This window comes from Seriola aureovittata, chromosome 11 (assembly GCF_021018895.1).
Source record: "Seriola aureovittata isolate HTS-2021-v1 ecotype China chromosome 11, ASM2101889v1, whole genome shotgun sequence".
Lineage (NCBI taxonomy): Eukaryota > Metazoa > Chordata > Actinopteri > Carangiformes > Carangidae > Seriola > Seriola aureovittata.
This window is the reverse complement of record NC_079374.1, coordinates 542,510-563,263: the sequence shown is the minus strand read 5'-3', so window position 1 is coordinate 563,263 and position 20,754 is coordinate 542,510. Positions and strand designations below refer to the sequence as shown.

Below are 20,754 nucleotides of genomic sequence, written 5' to 3'. Positions count from 1 at the left end.
AACAAATATTACACACAATGTAAACATTATTATTTGTTACATACCAACTGCATCCTTGGCAGTAATGGCACGTGATGGCTTGCTTGGGTTACCAATGCCGATTTCATTGACAGCCTTGACTCTGTACTGGTAGTCATGGAGGGGCAAGAGTCCTGTAACTGTGAAACGCGTTCCAGGGACTGGATCTTTGTTGACAGGAGACCATCTAACGGCATGCTCCTCTCTCTTCTCCAAAAGATAACCTGTGATTGGCTTGCCTCCATTTTTCTCTGGCTCTGACCACTGCACGGTCATCTCCTCCTTGGCAATCTTGGTGACTTCTGGTGCTTCAGGAGCATCAGGTACACTGAACTGGGTGCCTGCAACAATGGATCCACTCTGCACTGCAGGACCAGGACCCATCTTATTCTCAGCACGAACTCTGAAAATATACTCATTACCCTCAATAAGGCGAGTAACTTTAGCTTTGTTGGTGATGACAGCATTGGAGTGGACTGACCAGACTCCTCTCTTGGTTTCGCATTTCTCAATAATGTAGTTGTAGATATCGCAGCCGCCATCATCCTCTGGGATTTCCCAGGCTAGATGGCACCTGTCGGTGGTGATACCAGACACCTTGAGATCCCTGATGGGACCGGGTCTATCCAGTACATTAACCTTGGCATGAGCAGTGCCGGTTCCTGCACTATTGATGGCAGTGATAACATATTTGCCACTGTCAGTGCGCCTGGCGCCGGTAAGCAGCAGTTTTGAGAAGTCAGCACCAGTTTCAATCTGAAGCCTGGGGCCTTTCCTAATCTCCTCTGTGCTCTCATCCTTGGTCCATTTGACATCAGGCTGGGGTTTGCCCTTCACTGTTGCTTCAATAGGAATGGAGTCTCCTGCCTTGACCACAAGGGTTCCATCCAGTTTAATCTTGATCTCAGGCTCGACAAGCAGTTCCTTAACCAGGACCTCAGCTGTTGTCACCCAGTTGCTCTCGCCTCCCTCATTCTTAGTCTGAACTCTGAACTGGTAGATTTGGTTTTCGATGCACCTGTCAGCCATGAAGTAAGTCTCTTTAATGGCACCCTTATGGAGCCTCTCCCACTCCTCAGCCTCCTTTGGTTTCTTCTCAACATGATAACCCAGGTTACGGCTACCACCATCATAGTCTGGCTTCCTCCACTTGAGGAAGCAGAAGGTCTTGCCAATCTCAGAAATATGGAAGTCAATGGGTTCACCAGGCTTCTCAATGGGATCAACTGCCAGCACAGGTGTCTTGGTCTCAGTAGGTGGACCAGCACCAATCTTATTCTCTGCACTGACACGGAAGAAGTACTCACAACCCTCAGTAAGAGGAGCCTTAATCAGGCGCTTGGTGCAGTCATTGGAGACGACTGTCCAACCTCTCTGGCTGGGCTGACGGGACTCAATAATGTACTGAGTAATCTCAGTGCCTCCATTGTCCTCAGGGTTTTCCCAGGACACCATGCAGGAGTTCTTAGTCACATAGGCCACTTTTATGTTCTGACAAGCTCCTGGTGTGTCCAAGACATTGACAATAATTGTGGCCTGTGCCTGTCCACTACTGTTCTTGGCAATAATTGCATATTTACCATAGTCTGACCTGACTGCCTCATTGATTACCAATTCACAGAGAGGGTAGTTGTTATTAATTTCAGTGCGTTTATCCCTGGACAAAGCTCTGGCATCCTTGGTCCATGTTATCTCTGGATCTGGTCTGCCTTTCACCCTAGTGATCAAACTGATGATCTGACCTGCCCTGACTGTTAGAGAGTCGCGGCATGCCACGTCAACAACAACTTCAGGAGGCACCAGGATGTCCTTTGCCAAGATGGTCTGTGGCAGTTCTCTGGGTTCACTGTCTCCAACCTTGTTGGTGGCCCTAATACGAATTTTGTACTCCATTCCTTCAATGAGGCCTGGCACTCTGTAGGCACACATCTTGATGAGGTCCTTGTTGATTCTGTCCCATTGGGCAGTTCCTGTCTTCTGAGCCTCAACCACATAGCCAAGAATGGGACTGCCACCATCTCTTGTAGGCTTTGTCCAGCAGATGTCAGCATAGGATTTGCTCCAGTCCCTCAGTTTAGGATTACCAGGGGGTCCAGGTTTAGTGATAGCGCGAGTGGCCTTGATGGGGTCGGAGGTGGGAGAAGGCTCACTGATACCAGCAATGTTCTCAGCAAATACTCTGAACTCATAGGTGTTGCCTTCAAATAGGCCTGAGACTCTGTATCTGAGGTCCAGCACAGGAGTTTTGTTGACACGGATCCACTTCCCTGTCATTTCTCTGCGTTCAATCACATAGCCGCTGATGGGGCTTCCTCCATCGTATTCAGGCAGGCTCCATTGTACTGTCACAGCATTTTCTGTGATATCAGAGCACTCTGGCAGGCCTGGTGGACCAGGAGGGTTGAACATGTGCTTGGCAACAGTGGGAGGACTCTCAAGCCCAGCGCCAATGCCAATCTTGTTCTCTGCTCGGACACGGACAATATACTCACGGCCCTTCTCCAGCCTGGACACCTTAGCCTTGGTGCTGGTGCCACTGGAGCTAACAACAGACCAGGGCTCCCATGGCTTCTTCACATCCTTCTTTTCCACCACATAGTTGGTGATGGGCGTGCCACCATCATCTTTGGGTGCCCTCCATTGGATCATCATGTAATCTGGAGTGACCTCCAAGATATTGATGGGTCCGATGGGTGGACCTGGAAGATCCAGAACGGTGACATGCAGGGCGACAGTCTTGCTACCTGCAGGATTAGACACAGTGAGGATGTACTCTCCAGTGTCTCCTCTCTTGCACTCAGGGATACTGAGAATAGTTGAGGATCCAGCAGACTCAATGTGATAGTGGCCTTCTGATGCAATCTCGTTGCCATCTGTCATCCACTTAGCAGTGGGAATGGGTATGCCTGTCATCTTTGCAGGAAGGACAATATTGCTGCCAGCTTTGACAACAAGACCCTCTATAAGCTTCACATCAACTTCAATAGTTGGTGGCACTGAAATATAACAAAACAGAAACAGTATTATTATGTTTTAAATTAAAATAGGAACAGTATTTGCAATAAGAAACAACTCCATAAGAATCATGTGTCTTACATGTCTTCTCCTGGCAGGTGATGGGGACACTAGTGTCTGGACGGCTCACACCAATGGCGTTCTGAGCCTTCACCCTGAAGCGGTAAGTCTTGCCCTCCTCCAGACCGGTGACATGGGCGTGGTTATTACTCACGGTCTTGAAGGTGACCCAGTCAGTCTGGCCTTCTTCCTGGTGCTCCACAATGAAGCCAGTGATTTCACTTCCACCAGTGCGGTCAGGCCACTGCCATGCCAACCACACCTCTGTCTTGTCTGCATCAGTGTGGTGCAGGTTCTTTGGTGGGCCAGGAGGATCTGAGGGGCGTCCAAGAAAGGGTAATTAATTAACGATTCTTGGCGGATTTAAATTTTAACTTTAATTAAGTTTCTAAAACGCTGAACATTGATGGCATAGGGCAATGGACAAACCTTAGCAAACCCAACGAGTAACTGTTGATCACTGGCACTTATTCTAACTCCTCCCATAATGTCTTTCTTTTGTTGTGACAAGTATTTGGAAAACGCTCTTACGAATGACACTGTGGATAGCCAATTCGCATGGAGCATTCAGAATTTAGAGGCTCCACAACTTACACAGAATCATGAAAAATCTGTATTTTCCAAAGAAGAATTATACACGTATGAGTTTTACTCACAGAGAGGATCAATTGCCTTGATGGGTGTCTTGGTCATCACAAAGTCACTTCTGCCAAACTGGTTCTCAGCAGCCACCCTGAACAGGTACTGGATTCCTTCCATCAGGTACATGGCCATCAGACTCAGCTTCTTGTTTGCAGGAGCGACAGGAACCCACTGCTCTGCAGCCACGTCCTTCTTATGTACAACATAGTGGGAGATGACAGCACCACCATTGTCCTCGGGAGCTTTCCATGTCAGGTAGGCAGACTCGCTGGTCACTTCGGAGACCACCAGGTCTCTGGGAGGAGAAGGCTTATCTGGTGGAGACAAAAGTGAGTGGGTAAAATTCATATATATTTTAAATTCAGATTTTTCTAAAAGGTTGGCTGTATATTAATGTACATATAGAGTACAACAGTTTTCAGTTTTTATTTGTTAAAAACTGAAGATATCCTATTTTTGACTTGGTGGACATTTCACTTACTCAGCACAAGCACAGCAACAGTTGCAGATTTCTTTCCAGCAGCATTCTCCGCAGTGATTGTGAAGTTGCCGGAGTCCGTGCGAACACACTTGGGAATGAAGACTTTGCTGCCGGTGCCAGTGACGGCAACAGTGATGTGAGATGGAACGTCTCCATCATTCTTTTTCCAGCTAACTGTGGGTGTCGGAACACCCTTAATCGTGGCACTCAGGGTGATGTCAGCTCCCACCATTGCCAGGTGGTCACGTGCCATGTTAGCGTCCAGCAGCAACTCTGGTTCCTCTGTGGACAAAAATGGAAGCAAATTCACTACATTTAGTGATGTCCACTTTCCAGGTGAAAGCAATCAACAAACCAGCTTTTTTTTTGGTATTGTGGAAACTCTGCAGTGACTTTGCCTATGAGAACAATGACCATAAACACATTTTACATTAACAACCAAGTTGCTAACTAATGAATGTAGTACTAACAGTACTACAATCAAATTATATGTATAAATTCATCAAAATACATATTCATCAGTTTTAAGTTTGCAGTTTGGCACAGAAATGCCTCTCTAAGAGCAAATCAAAACTTTATTATTGTATATAATATTAGCAAAAAATTATAGTGTTTGGAAATGTTTTTTAAAACCCATTATGATAAGCTAAACGTAAAAATCTATTTGTGCTTCAAAACCTGATGTCATGGAGTTTGGATGAAATGCATAACAAAAAAACAGAAGAGTTACAAATGGATCCTTTACCCAGTCTGTCGTGGACTTTGATGGACTGTTTGACATAGGCAGGGTCAGATCTGCCGGCAGCGTTGACAGTGAAGATCCTGAATGTATACTCCTGTCCATCGGTCAGGCCCGTCACCACATAGTGGAGATCAGGGCACTGCTCTGGAGTCTCGTTGGCCTGAACCCACTCCACGGCACCAGGCTTCTGGTACTCAACGATGTAACCAAAGATCCGGCCCTTGCCATCATGGCGGGGCATCTGCCACTTCAGGCTGACAGTGTCCTTGGTCTTATCGTAGGCCTCAGGGGTGACTGGAGGGCTGGGGCACACTGTGAAGGGAAAGTATCAGAGATGTCAATCAATTATTCGGGTGATTAGAAATTTTATTTGGTAAACTGTTGGACATTTTTTTCATTTAATATTATACTTTATTTTATAGAGTATTAGTATTAGTTTAGTTGTATAATTTTTGTTGATGTAGGATTTTTAAATGTTTGAATATATAAATATCTGAAATGTATCTTGTACTGCAAATATAAACACACCTGAACATAAATAGTAAACATCTATGCTAATATAGTTAAAAGAAGCTATATAGCCATCATTTAATGGTTGACAATACAAATAGTAATACAAAAGTAATCATCAAAAATTTGAATTAAATTAAATGCAAATACTTGAATACTGAATTTAATCTTTTTTATGTACAAGGAAAACCATGTTTTTCCAAGTAAATAAACATTACTACTTCAGTAGCACGTAACACGCCATTAGGAAACAAGCTATAGAATATAATAATATAAATAAGGGTAGTAATGATAATAATAATAATGATAATGACTACTTTGTGTCATACTGACCAATAGGATCTTTTGCAAGAATGGGTTTGGAGGGGACGCTGGGGTCTCCAGTACCCAGCTCATTCTCAGCCATCACCCTGAACTCGTACTCGCAGCCCTCCACAAGGTCCTGGACTCGGTATTGAGTGGCCGGGTACAGTGGGTCTCTTGTGGCTCTGGACCACCTCTTGGCTGTGGGCTCCTTCTTCTCAAGGATGTAGTTGGTAATCGGCTTCCCACCATCGCGAGGGCGGTTCCATAGCACCAGAGCGTTGGTGGCATAAACTTCCCTGACCGTCGGCATATCAGGGGCCTCAGGGACTCCTGTAGGAGAGCCACAGGGGCAAACATTGGTTATAGGGGATCATTTTCCAATATATCCAAAATTATTTATTAAATTCAGAAATTTATTTGAAATTCATTTAGGAGAGCTAAAAAAGTAAATGTGTCTGAACAGGGTGTGAGTAGAACATACTGAACAGATCTTTGGCTCTCATCTCCTCAGATTCCAGTGGGTCGCTGATGCCATACATGTTCTCAGCGGAGATCCTCAGGATGTACTCCCTGCCCTCTGTCAGCTTGGGGATCTGGGAAGAAAAAACAACTTATAAACATCTCCGGACTTCTGCAAACCACTTCCACTGAAGGTCTGATACCATCACAGCTGACTAAACTCAGGCCAACAAACTATCTGGACCCACCTTGCATGTGGTCTTGGTTGTGGCAGATGTCACTGTGGTCCAGATGTCTCTGTTGGTGTCTCTCTTCTCAATGATATAGTTGGAGACGTCCACGCCGCCACTGTCCAGAGGAGGCTTCCAGGAGATGACCATGTACTCCCTGTGCACCTCTTCAAATACGACTGGGCCAACAGGGGGAGTTGGACGGTCTGCAGGGAAGAAAGAAATAACAAAAAAGTCTCAAAATAAGGAATCTGTTATGTTGTGATCAAACCAATGCCTGCCTAATTCAGAAGAGCTTGCAGTTAGAAGCTTTCACTTGGGGTTTTCAGGCTGCTTCAGCTGTGAACAATGTAAATGGATGGCACAGTTACTTTTCTTAGAACGCTTCTATTTCTGATCTAAATCAATCTTTGAGTTGCTGCATTTGCAAAACGTCTTTTTCTGATGATACCAGCTTGTAGCCACAACTTTCAGTCTACATACCGACAACAGTGACGTTGCAGAGTCCCTTCCTGGATCCAGTGCTGTTCTCCACCACCACCATGTATCTGCCGCTGTGTTTGCGCTCTGCCTTCATCAGGCCCAGTGACATGGTGGTCAGCGTGTTCTTGAACATAATGTGTTTGTCAGCCTTCAGCTCGTTGTCGTCTCTGTACCACACGATGGACGGAGAAGGTTTGCCGGTGTAGCGGCCCTGCAGGAGGCAGCTCTCACTCACACGGATGATGATCTTATCCCGGAAGTCCAGTTCAATGGTTGGTGGCTCTATAAGAACGGAACACAGATTCAGATTAAATGATACACTGAGTATTTTCTTGCTGTTTCTACTTTTTCCTATTTTATACTGCTTTGATCAATCATGAATATGGGATTGGTGTATTTCTGGAGTTGTGGAATGCATATTACAACTTAATAGAAATTAACAAATCATGGATCAAATAGCTTGACTTACCAATGCCTTTCTACTTATATTCCTCACTGCAAACTATTTCTAAACATATTCTATTCTATGTCTTCTCCTATTCCTCATCTAAATCAGTGATTTGGTTTCTGCATCTTTATCTACCTACGTCTCACTTTTTGCTGATGATACTGGGTTAAAAACACTTTCAGTTGTGTATTTCTGAGGCCACCTCTATACTCCAAACAGAACACCGGTATTTCAAGTCTCTGTAGGTGAGTAAGTTTTTCAAACAAATGATCTGAAAGACAAGACAGCTGGTCATGTCCTCACCCAGTTCGTCCTTGCAGGTGATTGGTTTGGTGCAAAATGATGGTTTACTGGGTCCGACCTCATTGACGGCGATGACCCTGAACTCGTAGGTGTCGCCCTCCCTCAGACCGTCATAGGTGTACTTCCTGTCCATCAGCTTCTCCTTTGTCAGTCTGGTGAACTTGTCTTTGCCAATCATACGTGCCTCCAGGATATACATGGTGATCTCTGAGCCGCCGTCATACTTGGGTGCCTTCCAGGTGACGCTGATCAAATCCTTGGTGACCTTGGTGACCTCCAGCTCCTCAGGGCGGTCTGGCACACCTGAGAGAAACAAACACACAGTTTTTTATTTATTTAGTTTTGTAATTCTCTGTTCAAATTTAATTTTGTTGTCTGCAAACTTCAACTGTTGGATAATGTTAATTTCAGATGACAGATGACAGTACAGAAAAAGATGACAGGTAGAAGAACATAAAAAGAAAAAAGGAAGACAAAGGATAACAAAAAGCAAGAATTCTTTGATTCCAAAATCCTTTATCTATCAAAACTTTAACTTTGTTCAATGAAAATTCAAGTTCTTACCTTTTTTGCATTCAAAATTCAGAATTTTGTCAAAAATCGAACTTTATGTTGGAAATGAAAATGAGTCAGAATCTTGAATTCTCCTAAAATTTTGACTTTACTGACTTTTTCCTCAAAACCCTGACTGTTCCAAAATGTTACTCTTTAAAAAAGAAATTTAACAATTTTGTAAAAATTCTAAACTTTTTTGTGAAGTTTTGACATTTCAGAATTTTCGTTTTTCCCATAAAAATTCTGACTTTTATCAGTTATAAGTGATAATCAACGTTCACACCTTCAGAGTCACCATGTTTGTTTAACTAAACTCACTGATGGGCTCTTTGACCAAAAGTTCGCAGGCGGTTTCCATGAAGGGTCCAAGGCCGATTGCGTTCTCAGCAGCCACTCTGAAGAAGTAGGACTTTCCGGTGGTGAGGCCGTGAACTATAGCGTTCTGTCTGCTGGCGGTGAAGGAGACTGAAGTCCAGGCCTTACGCTCGGCCTCTCGCTTCTCAACGATGTAGTTACTGATGGGAGAGCCACCGTCATTCTCTGGGAAGAACCAGTTGAGCTTGCAGGAATCAGTGCTCAGGTTCTCTGCGGTGACGGGGATACCAACAGGTCCAGGGACGTCTGAGGGAGAACACAACCAAGTTTGGTAAAAAGAAATATAATTTTTTTTAATTGTTTTCAAATCCTTAAGAGATTTATTTTTATGACAACAGTATCTCACCCAGAACTTCCACTGTGATGTTCTTCTTCTTCTCCCCTCCAGCGTTTTTGGCAGTCAGTGTGTAGACGCCAAGGTGTTTCCTGGCACAGGGTTTGATAACCAGAGATGAGCTGATGGCTGTCGTCTCCACCTGAGCCTCAGGAGGCAGTGCAGCTCCATCTCTGCTCCAGGTAACCTCTGGGGACGGCTGGCCTGACACATAGGCAATGATGCGGATCACACCACCGGCATGGACCACCATCCTCTCCTTCACTGAGGCATCCAGGTCGACCTCAGGAGCAACTGAGGGGAAGAAACTCAACATTACAGTCTGTTTGTTCTAAAAAGACTTGACTGGTGGATAATGACCACAAGAGTCTATAAGGCCTCGAGAGACTTTCAAACCAACTCACTGGTTCTGTCGTTGACCTCGAGCACCTCTGGGACTTCGCCTGGCTCGCTGTTACCGGCAGCATTGAAGGCGATTACCCTGAACCTGTACTGACCGCCGGTCTTCAGACCAGTGATCACGAACCGGGTGCCACGGATTTCAGTCTCCTTAGCCTGAAAATCACAAACATTCATTTTCCAAGGTTAGTCTTCAGCACATAAAGTACACTTTCTTAAGGTTAAAGTGAAGATTCAACCTCAAGAACTGATGAAAACTTATCATAGACAGGTCAGTTGATTAAACTTATATTATCAGACTTTTATTTTGTAGGGTAATGAAACCATGTCAGGTGAGGTGTTTCCTCTCACCTTGACCCAGGCTTCTGTTCCTTCCTCCTTGTATTCCACCCAGTAGCCCATGATCTTGGAGCCTCCATCCTTCAGAGGAGGGATCCACTCCAGGTCCACTGTGGACCTTGTCCAATCAGAAACCTTGGGTGTTGGAGGAGAGGGCGGAGCTACAGGAGAGGATGACAAGTAGTTAACATCTTGCTGTGTGAATTAAAAACGCAAACTTGTATGATTTCAGAATGCAACTCTTACAGATGGGGTCTCTTGCAAAGATAGGGTCCGTGGGGGGGCTGGGAAGTCCAGGTCCCGCTGCGTTGATGGCGGAGACTCTGAACAGGTACTGGGAGCCTTCAATGAGTCCGCTCACCACAAACGACTCGCCCATGCCCATGGGACGGATGGGGTCGCGGGAGACACGGGTCCAGCGTTTGCCCGTTGTCTCCTTACGCTCCAGCCAGTAGCCGGTGATCGGCGTGCCACCGTCGTCCTCGGGCTCCTCCCAGTTAACTGTCATGGAGTCCATGGTGACATTGGTGACTGTCGGCTTCTCGCACTGACCGGGGACAGCTGCAGGAGGATGGACACAAAGAATCAAAGGTTAGAGGAGTAAAATATTTCCTATCTGCTGTAGCATACCAAACAACTGCAACAGTTTCAGCTTCAGTTTCAGCCAGAGACCACACACAGAAATGAAATATGATATATATGTCCCTATATCAAGAGTGATGAAGTTTGTAACATATATGAAATACCCATAGTAAAATATGTATATGCACATATATTGAAATGTATTACCATTCATGGAAAGTGTCTCAGACTTTTGCACCCAACTGTTTATAATACATATACATATATGGACAGGCTTTGGGATGGATATACAGTTACATACATACATACATACATGTCAATATAGGAAATTGTTCCAACTTAGTTTCATATATAATTTTTACATGTATGTTTTTTAATATGTACATGTGTAATATAAAGAAATTCTATATATGTACTTATATTACATTTGTGTGTGGGACCCTCAGACTACCAGCAGCATCACTATCAGTTCACTATCAGTGTACAGATTTAGGTCATTGGACGTTCTTTTTGTCAGTAAATAAGAATCTGTGACAAACAGCTCCACTCACTGTAGCGGTTTCGGGCGACCTCGGGTTCGCTGTCCAGCGGCTCTCCAACTCCGTACTTGTTCTGGGCCATTATGCGGAACACGTACTCGTGTCCCTCCATCAGGTTCTCCACTGTCCAGATCCGCTCTTTGGGCTCATTGGTGACAGGCACCCATGTCTTCCTGTTGGCCACCCGCCTCCAGATGACGTAGTTTGTGACTTTGGAGCCCCCGTCGTCCTTCGGTGGCAGCCAGGAGAGCGTGATCTTCTCGGCCCCGATCTCCTCAAACTTAATGGGAGCAGACGGAGGACCGGGCCGGCCTGAACCACACAGAGGAGCAACACATTTATTGATGGACAGAAATCCCTGAGGTGAGTCTCGACTGTAATTACAATGATTTATGTTCGTCTTTAAGCGTCTTTTTAATATGTGTTAACAATGCTATCCATGTTTTCAAGTGATATGTTTATTTCATTCTGATTATTCTGTTTTGTCATTGTTATCTCGCTAATTTAACAGTTGCATTCAGTGTCATCACAAAGTTCCCTGATATTCACTTTATAATAGTCTCTGCTTTTAGACAAATCTAATCATAATTCAGTTCAGTCAGTAAAACGTTGTTAGCGGTTAGCTCTGGTCTTGTTGTTCGTACCCAGCACATTGAGCCTCATCTCCTTGGAGGCCTTGCCAATGCTGTTGGAGGCCACCAGCGTGTACAGGCCAGTGTCGGGACGTTTGCCCTGCTGGATGAGCAGCGTGCAGCTGTCGTCCGATACGATCTTGTTGATGTGCTCGTCATACTGAACCTCCACTTTGTTGTCAGACTTGTGGGGCGGGGCTTTGTACCAGGTGAGCGTGGGGAACGGACAGCCACGGATCTTGGCCACGATGCTGATGTCACTGCCCTGCTCGACCTCCATGAACTCCTTCAGCTCAATAGATGGAGCACCTGCAAGACAAACAAGAGAATAGGGAGCCGTGAGGTCTCTTTCTGTGTATCATAACAAATCCTGTTTAAAATTAACAGAAGAAAAGCAAATATTATGATTAATCAATAATCAAGACCATTAATTAGAAACCTGCAGAAATCAAATTCAAAACTCAGCTAAAAAACCTTGAGATGATTGACTTTTAGTTCAAAAACACTGGATCCTACATTTCCCATAATGCAACTCTTTAGTGTCTTTCATGAAACTGAGTGCTGGTCTTACAGGTCTGGTCCTGGATGAGGATGGGTCCGGCGGTGGATGAAGGTCGGCTGTGTCCAGCCTCATTCCACGCCACTACTCTGAATTCATACTCGTCTCCCTCCGTCAGATCCTCCACTTTGAAAGTAGTGGTGTCCACATCTCTCCTGTTGCACCTGCAAGACAGCAAAGAGGATTTAACTGCTAATAAAACCAAACCCACCAACAACACACAGGAACAGAAAGACTGTTCAGTTCATTAGTGCTTTGCATTGATGAATATACAACGGTCTCGTGCATAATTTATTCTGTTTGGACTTTCAGGTTAAGATACTGGTTCATATTTTGTGTTCACTAAATTAAAATGATATCAGGATGATTTCCATCCTTTTTTTGCACTTTCTCCTCAACAGTCAGTAGTAGAGAGGGAGATGGGAAACATGGCGGAGAGACTGGATCCCAATCTAAAATTAACCTGAAGAAGATGAGACCTGATGTAAGATGCAGTAGAATATAACTTGGATCTGGCCTGACTCAGTTCCCAGACTGAGTCTCAGTTACCAAATGGACCGATTTAGGCCTCTGGACTTAAGTGTTACCTCCTCCAGGACTCCTTCTCGCCGCTGGCAGCCCAGCAGAGCAGATCAACACTGTAGTGGGTGACAGGTGAACCACCATCGTTCTTTGGAGCCTTCCACGTCAGAGTCACGGTGCCCTTCCTCACGTTCTGGATCTTCAGCCTCGTGGGAGGATCGGGGGGATCTGCAGACAAAGATGGATACATGTGAGATCACATACTGATAAGAAGAAAGGACGTTATTTTTAATAATAACAAAACATAAAAATTAGATCTAAACTAATTTATTATTGTAAGATAAAGAAAAGAAACATACGGATGGGATCTCTGGCTCTGGCGCTCTCTGTGGTCTCAACAAAGGGGCCAAACCCGAAGCGGTTCTCAGCGCGGATACGGAACAGGTACTCCTGACCGCCGATCAGATCTGGAACCACCAGAGACTGAGAAGCACAGGCTGTGTTCACCTAAAAGAACGAGATCAGGGTCAGATTTCACACGTGAGCAGCAATAGTGCATTATTTTATAATAACCATACAGTTCAGAGTGTGTTATCCTGTAGGTGCGGGGTTGTACCTTGGTCCAGGCTTTGCCCCCCACCGTCTTCTTCTCGATGAAGTAGCTCTTCACCCTGTCACCGCCGTCAGACTCTGGGGCTTTCCAGGTGAGTCTGCAGGTTCCCCTGGTCACATCACTCACCTTCACGTCTCTAGGAGGTCCAGGCAGGTCTGCGCATCCGCAAAACAAGAAATTAAGCATTAGAAGACTCTTATATTTGAATTGTTATCTGGTTCTAATTCTTATAGGACTATTTTCATTTCATTTCATTTTATTTAAATCTCTTATTCTAATTATTCTTCGTCATTACACCATAGTCTTTTTAGCACAGTCTCAGGAGTGCCCACACATGTGACTAATAAGATCTTTGAATCTTTGAATCTTTACATACCAAGCACGTTGACTCTGACTTTGACCACCTTGTGTCCCGCGGGGCTCTCTGCGTTGATGACGTACCGGCCGCTGTGGTTCATTTTGCTCTCTGGAATCACAACCACCGAGGTTGTGTCTGTGGAGTGGATCTGAGAGAAAACAGCAGTCTGATGTTAGAATGAAGTGTCATGAGTCACAACTTTAACTTCTTTTTTAGTTGGCATTCACACTTTTCACCTGGGTCCTTAACATTTTTGATGATGACTGAGTTCAGGCAACACAAAATGGACCAATTGTTGATCATATTTTTTGTCTGATTAAGGTTGAATTAAGTGACACAAAGACTAATCTGTGATTTTCAGTCTGTTACACATCATCATCTGACCTCTGAGTCGACAGGCAGTGTGTGAAGCTCGTTCTTCTTCTCGGTCTCTGCAGTTCCGTCAAAGGTCCAGGTGACTTTCGGAACGGGTCGTCCGGTGATGGTGGCGGGAATCCTGATGGGTGTTCCCGCTCTGCAGTTCAGCAGGTCGTGAGCGCTTATGTCCAGGGTAACAGCTGGCTCGACTGGAGAACACACACACAAATACACAAGTTTTTAAAACCAGCATCATCTGATATTTTCATGTTAGGCTTCATTAATGTGCTGAGAACAATACTGCACACACAGAATCACAAGTTGCAGCATGACCAGAATCCAGTTTGATATTTCATGTTTTTGTAAAGTTCAACCTGGATTTGTAAGACAATCTTATACTGCTGCACTGACTCTGTTCAATTTCCATGAACAGTACAGATCAGAGTAAGAATATTAAAGCTCCATGGTCTTGACCTTAGAACAGGCTTCACACTAATAAAAGAGGTCTGGAGGTCATATGAAAAGACTTAGTTATGGAAGAGGTTTAGCAAACAAAATGACATCATAAACGTAGAAAGTGACATGCCAAAGCTCAGTTTGAAAATAAATATTAAATATGTACAGATAAGGATCTTGTGCTGAACCTTTAACAAACATTAGGTTGAAACCATCTGAACAACCAAAAAGATGTGATTTTTATCAGCCAACATCAAAACTAGTGGACAGCAGTTTCATTAACTAAGTATCACCATCAACAGTAATTGTGTTGTGAGCAGGTCTAAGAGCAGCTCTTGTGGCTGAAGGATTATTAATATGTATGACTCTTACTGAGGATGTCCTGAACCAGGATGTCCGACGTCCTGGCGGGCTCTGAGTTGCCAGCGGCGTTCACAGCGTAGATCCTGAACTTGCACTTTTTGCCCTCCTTCAGGTCAGGGACGGTGATTTCGGTGGATGGGTGGAGCTTGTCAGTGGGATTAACCCTCCTCCAGTCAGGAGAGCCCTCCTCGTGGACCTCAATAATGTAACCCTTGATGGGGCTGCCACCATCTCTGTCGGGGGGACTCCAGCTGAGAGTGATGCTGCTCTTGGTCTTGTCTTTAACCTCGGGGGATCCAGGTGAGCTGGGAGGGTCTACGAAAGGAGAACAGAGGGGTTGACATTGTGCTTATCATAAATTGCATAAAAATGTCAAAATTTCACTCGGAATAAAAATATAGATCTCACAACACAAAAGGAACCAATGTTTTTAATGAATCTGAAGATGCTTAATTGCAACAAGTTATTCTCAAAATGCTAGAGGATTCTGGGTTAACACTCACTGCATGGATCCACAGTGAAACGGCATTCAGTGGCCTCGCTGGGTGGTCCAACCCCTGCGGCATTGCAGGCTGCAATCCTGAACTGGTACTCTGTTCCTTCAATGAGTCTGAGCACAGTGTACTGCAGGCCCTTCACTGCTGGTTTGGTGACTGGAGCTCGGTTGACACGACCCCAGTACACGGCGCCGCGCTCCCTCTTCTCCAGCCAGTATCCCTGGATGGTGGAACCACCATTTTCCAGAGGAGGTTCCCAGGTCAGAGTCATGGTGGTCGCTGTGGCGCCAATGATTTTGGGGTTACGTGGTGGTCCAGGGAGGCCGAATGGATCCCTCAGCTGGACTTTCTCTGAATCACAGCCGTCGCTGACGCCGTACTTGTTCTCAGCTTTGATCCTGAACTGGTAGGAACCGTTCAAGTCCAGTTTGTAGACCTGAAGCAGCAGAACAACTTTTTGTTAAACACAGAATCCAATACATGATGATTGTGCAGAATGATGATGAAATGTTTCTAATTTCACTGACAAATTTTTTGTAACGTTCTATTTTATGGGTCTCTTAGTTCTTAGGAGTTAATTGGAGAAAAAACTTGAGATAATATTCTGAGACAGTTGGGTTTGAGTTTAAAAACAAATTTCTTGAGGAACTGCTCCATTAAATGAATATAATTATTGGAAACTAAATCAAAGCACTACATCCCAGTTTAGCTCTCAGTCCCTACAGCCTTGACTCACTCCATATCTCCTGTCGATGAGATTAATAGTGAGAGCATCAAAGTCGGACTTCTTCTTGCTGGCATCTCTGCGCTCCACGATGTAGTTGGTGATCTCGCTGCCTCCGTTGTCCTCTGGGGCGTCCCAGGTCAGGTAGCATGAGTCTGCCTTAATGTCCGAGACCACGATGTTCCTCGGAGGAAGAGGACGGTCTGAAATTGTAGGTGTGGGTCAATGAAAAGGACTTTCAAACAATTCCCATTAAATTTAATCCCACAAAAAGTGATTTCTCATGTAAAATTTTGATTCTTACCAAGGATCTCAACTGTGATGACATGCTGAGCTTTGCCATAGCAGTTTTCAGCCACCAGCTTGTAGTTGCCCTTGTCCTGCCTGATGGTTTCTGGGATGGCGATCTTTGTCTTCAGAGTTGTCCGGTTAACCTGAAGATGAAAAAAAGTTTAGTTTGTCATCTGCTTGTCAAACAAACAGAACTGAAAGTTTGTCCCTTGGGTGGTGCAAGAGGAAAGGTTGTCAGGTGAGTAGAATCTAAAAGGTTCATCCTTACAGGTATACACTGAATGAAATACTGAATGGTTATATGTACCTGAGCATATCAGGGTAAATGGGCAACAACTCAATAGTTACAATTGATAACCCATGAACCTACATGACGAAATGCAAGAGTGAGTTTAGTAAAAGACAAGTGATTATGCAGGAAGCAGGAAGGTGGCTACAAACAAAGCAAGGTGTACTGGGTGAATTGATGGGGATCTTAGGAATGTAGTGAATGATTCAGTGCAACTATACTTATTTATCAGGACCAAACTGTTGGACACAGACTAAACAAAAGTCAAAAGTCAATTATCTAATGAATCAGTTTTCACCTCCTCAGTCTCCATGGTCATCTTCTCCTCATCAGGCTTCTCAATGACCACGTCGTCCTTCATCCATTGGATCGTTGGCAGAGGAAGTCCTTTCACCTCCGCTGGGATGTCGATGGCTGACCCTTTCCTCACGATGATGGCATTCGTCTTGAAGAACTTCAGGATCGTGATAACAGGAGCAACTGTGGACAACAAGCTTTTCTTAGTATATTGCTTTTGTGCAAACCTGACTCATTTTGCTGTTGTCTCACCCAAACTGATCCTACATGTGTCATTTTAACATTAAGATTTTAATAGTTTCGTACTTTCATCATCCTGGATCTTGGCTGTGATTGGCTTGGATGGATCTCCGTCCCCGACCTCGTTCACAGCTTTGACACGGAACTGGTACTCCTGGTTCTCTGACAGGTTCTCAATCGTTCCACAGCACTCAGTGAAGATCTTGCGGTTGGCCACGTCAAACTCAGTGCTATCAGACCTCATCTTCTCCACGTAGTACCCTCTGATGGGGCTGCCGCCATCAGTGCGAGGTGGCTGCCAGGCCAGAGTGATAGTGGTCTTACTTCTATCAGTGTAGTGCAACTTCTCAGGGGCAGATGGAGTACCTGAAACATTATCAGGGAGTTCGGTCAACACTGGACAATTCATTCAGGAGACTACTAGATCTTCTCTCCCATAAAATGTCAGCTAATATCACCAACAGGTCATGTTTCTGTGGGTTTACCTTTGGGATCCTCTGCCAAGATGGGACCCAGGTCAGCTGGAGCTCCATCACCGTATTTGTTCCTTGCAATGACCCTAAAGTCGTATTCCTCACCAGCCAGCAGACCCTGGACGTCACACTTACAGGACGCCGTCTCAATGGGCTGGCGGAAGAGTTTCATCTTGGCATCCTTCCTCAGCACCTCGTAGCCAATAATGTCGCTGCCGCCGTTGTCCAAGGGGTCGGACCAGGTGAGAGTGATGTTCTTCTTTGTCACCACGACTGTCTTCAGGTCAACCACTGGTCCAGGTACGTCTACAGAAACACAGACCAGTAAAGATGTCAAGGACATTTTGTCTCACTGTTTTTAAGTTCCTCTAATATAATGAAGAATGACCTCGTTCATTTAATCATTGTTTACCTGGTGCATTACAACTACCTAAATCTGCACTTTTAACTGAAGGTAACACTAACTGATAACAACAACCCTGTTTGATTCTTTATTACAAAAGAACAAAAATACAATAAATGTGATCTGAAAAACAACAACAAAGTTTCTAAAACAAACACCAGGACTTAAGAGGTTGTATGAATGGGATTTCAGGTATGTTTGCAGGTACAAATGAATGCTGGGGTGTATTCATGTAACACTGACCCATAACGTCCACTTTGGTCTCAGCGGTCTTGGTCCCACTGCTGTTGGTGCCAGAGATCTTGTACTTTCCGTGATCTGCCCTTACGGCCTTCTTGATGAACAGTGTGCTGTTCTTGCCCACTGTCTCAACGATCATCCTCTCTTTGTCGATATCGGCCTCATCTTTGGCCCACTTGACCTCCGGCTGGGGTCGGCCAGTCACCACAGCGGGAAGTCTCAAAGACTCGCCCGCCTTGATCATGACACCCTTCTTCACAGAGTCGTCAAAGTCCACAGCAGGAGGTTCTGAATGGCAAAGACAGCGAGGACTGTTAGTTTTGCCTTGAAATGTAATAAATTAAGTACTTTAATCTCACAATTGACTAGGAAACATTTATTATGAAATGTGAAGTAGCTGCAGGAAGTGTTGAAAATGTGAAAAAAAAACACCTCAACATTATTCTTTACGATTCCACATAAAATGTGTTTAGGTAAATTACCTAGTCCATACTTCCTCAGTTGGATAACTTACCTTGAGGCTCTTTAACAGTGACGGGTTCAGTAACTCCAGGAGCTCCGGGTCCGGCATCGTTGACGGCAATGACACGGATATAATAATCTGCTCCCTCGGCCAGGCCTGTCACAGTGTATGTCAGCTCTTTGCACCTGAACTCTGTGCTCCGAGTCCAGTCCTTCTCTCCAGCCAAAACCTGTGAGTAGAGCACAAGAGTTTAACATCACATAACACTAAAGATTTGTTTTGAAGAAAAATGGACCTATAGCTGCATAAGTGTCAGTTAATGGAAATGTAATTTTCAACCTTCTCAACGTGGTATCCCAAGATGTCTCCTCCACCGTTGTACAGTGGTGGCTTCCAGGCCACAATGACTGAGTCCTTCCCAGTATCCACGATCCATGGAGTGGGGGGGCCAGGAGGCACTGGGGGGGAGCAGAGATGTGTTCAATATTTCAGTGGTAATTAATAGACTTAAGTGAACACAACAATGTTCTATATTCTCACATGGTAAAAAGTACCTGGTCCTGTTTTTCCAAACAGTTGGTGTCTTGGCCAAAAGATACATTTTGTATTAAATGGGTAAAAGATAAATGCTGGTTTGGTCCTTTAATTCATGCTTTGCAAAGTCAGTCAGTGTCCATCTATGATCTAAATTACTAATTTAATGTGATGTCTGCATTCCAGCATTTTGAATAATCTCATTCTGATTGAATTGGGCTTTATGGTATATTTACAGTACATTAACAGACAGTGAATTGTTTGTTTGTCATGTTTGCCTTTAGGTTGACAGCACAGAGAGGGAGAAGAAATAGAATGGAGTCAGCAGAAAGAAACTTACGTATGGCGTCCATGGTGATAATGCGCTCGGTAGGCTCACTGAAGGGCCCGGGCCCGGCCAGGTTCTCGGCACACACTCTGAAGATGTAGGTGAGTCCCTCCATCAAGCCGGTGACCTTCACATCCAGAGAGTTGAGGAGGGCCCGGTTCACTCGGGTCCAGTGTTTGCTGTTCACCTCCTTCCTCTCGATCCAGTAGCCCAGGATCGGGCTGCCATTGTCCTTCGGCTCGTGCCAGGAGATGTGGACGGTGCTCGCCGTCACCTCGTGGACTCTGGGAGTGTTGGGAGCATCAGGAGGATCTAAAGGGGTAGGAAAAAGGAGAGTGACTCAACAGCCTTTGTACATTAATGAAAGTGGGGGAAGGAGTTCATTATCTACTACATCGTCATTGTTGATATGACCATTAGGTGGTGCCAAAGTGGAAAAACAATAGTTTGTGTATAGTTTTTTTCTTGTGACTTTTAGAAAGTGAATTAACTTTCTGAAAATATACAAATAATTTTATTTTAAAAACCATTAACATGATAATGGTTTCTACTCAATTATGACAAAATGTTTTATTTACTATATTTCTATATTTGATATTATTATTTATTATTTCTACTTAATATTCAGTATTTATTACAGGGGTTTTATGTACATATTCTGTTTTGCAGTCACTTTTAGCCAGTCAGAAATTTTCCCTCATGGATTCCTTTATTATTTATTCTGTTACTTACTGAACTGGTTCTTGGCAACCAGGGGCTCGGAGATACATGGTGGCCCGCAGCCAAACTTGTTCTCAGCGGTGACTCTGAAGATGTACTCCTTCCCCTCGATGAGTTTGGTGACGGGGCAGCTGGTTCCCTTCAGGGTGGAGGTGATGGTGATCCAGCCGATCTCATCGTTTCTGTTGTCCTTCTTCTCCAGGATGTAGTTCAGGATCTCGCTGCCACCATCATCCTCAGGAGGTTCCCAGTTACAGATAACTGATGTGTTCCTGATCTCATCGAAGGTGAAGTTGATTGGAGCACCGGGTTTGTCTGCAGGACAGGGGAATCGGATCAACATGTAAATGAGGTTTATAAAATCTTTCAGGGCAAGCTGCTGACGTGCATTGAGTAAAACTATTATTCTTTGATTTATAAAAACAGTTCATTTGATTCAAAGCATTTTTTCTCCATTTATGATTTTCAGAATATGAGTTTGAAATTCTTTATGTATAACTGATGACCGGTTTCCTCTAATTAAAACTAACTGAGGACCTTGAGGAGGTCATGTGAGCTGGAGGTTCAGGTATCAG

The 20,754-nt window shown here is 44.5% G+C and overlaps 1 protein-coding gene across 1 annotated transcript in view; it reads right to left on the bottom strand.

Annotated features, from left to right (window-relative positions):
- Positions 1-20,754, bottom strand: part of LOC130177603 (titin-like) — a 174,918-nt gene that overhangs the window by 55,362 nt on the left and 98,802 nt on the right. The window contains exons 140-174 of the mRNA XM_056389497.1: positions 20,192-20,494; positions 19,472-19,771; positions 18,937-19,055; positions 18,649-18,826; positions 18,138-18,422; positions 17,504-17,797; positions 17,085-17,384; positions 16,780-16,961; positions 16,206-16,335; positions 15,914-16,104; positions 15,184-15,613; positions 14,690-14,995; positions 13,889-14,070; positions 13,523-13,652; positions 13,150-13,301; positions 12,893-13,040; positions 12,599-12,761; positions 12,024-12,175; positions 11,465-11,761; positions 10,833-11,132; positions 9,946-10,260; positions 9,712-9,860; positions 9,366-9,516; positions 8,974-9,255; positions 8,571-8,873; positions 7,698-8,000; positions 6,947-7,228; positions 6,482-6,669; positions 6,256-6,367; positions 5,802-6,104; positions 4,962-5,270; positions 4,217-4,498; positions 3,750-4,049; positions 3,115-3,408; positions 45-3,014 (exon numbers count right to left, since the gene is read on the bottom strand). Of these exons, the coding sequence (XP_056245472.1) occupies positions 45-3,014; positions 3,115-3,408; positions 3,750-4,049; positions 4,217-4,498; positions 4,962-5,270; positions 5,802-6,104; positions 6,256-6,367; positions 6,482-6,669; positions 6,947-7,228; positions 7,698-8,000; positions 8,571-8,873; positions 8,974-9,255; positions 9,366-9,516; positions 9,712-9,860; positions 9,946-10,260; positions 10,833-11,132; positions 11,465-11,761; positions 12,024-12,175; positions 12,599-12,761; positions 12,893-13,040; positions 13,150-13,301; positions 13,523-13,652; positions 13,889-14,070; positions 14,690-14,995; positions 15,184-15,613; positions 15,914-16,104; positions 16,206-16,335; positions 16,780-16,961; positions 17,085-17,384; positions 17,504-17,797; positions 18,138-18,422; positions 18,649-18,826; positions 18,937-19,055; positions 19,472-19,771; positions 20,192-20,494 (11,085 nt within the window). The remainder of the gene's footprint in view (positions 1-44; positions 3,015-3,114; positions 3,409-3,749; positions 4,050-4,216; positions 4,499-4,961; positions 5,271-5,801; positions 6,105-6,255; positions 6,368-6,481; positions 6,670-6,946; positions 7,229-7,697; positions 8,001-8,570; positions 8,874-8,973; positions 9,256-9,365; positions 9,517-9,711; positions 9,861-9,945; positions 10,261-10,832; positions 11,133-11,464; positions 11,762-12,023; positions 12,176-12,598; positions 12,762-12,892; positions 13,041-13,149; positions 13,302-13,522; positions 13,653-13,888; positions 14,071-14,689; positions 14,996-15,183; positions 15,614-15,913; positions 16,105-16,205; positions 16,336-16,779; positions 16,962-17,084; positions 17,385-17,503; positions 17,798-18,137; positions 18,423-18,648; positions 18,827-18,936; positions 19,056-19,471; positions 19,772-20,191; positions 20,495-20,754) is intronic.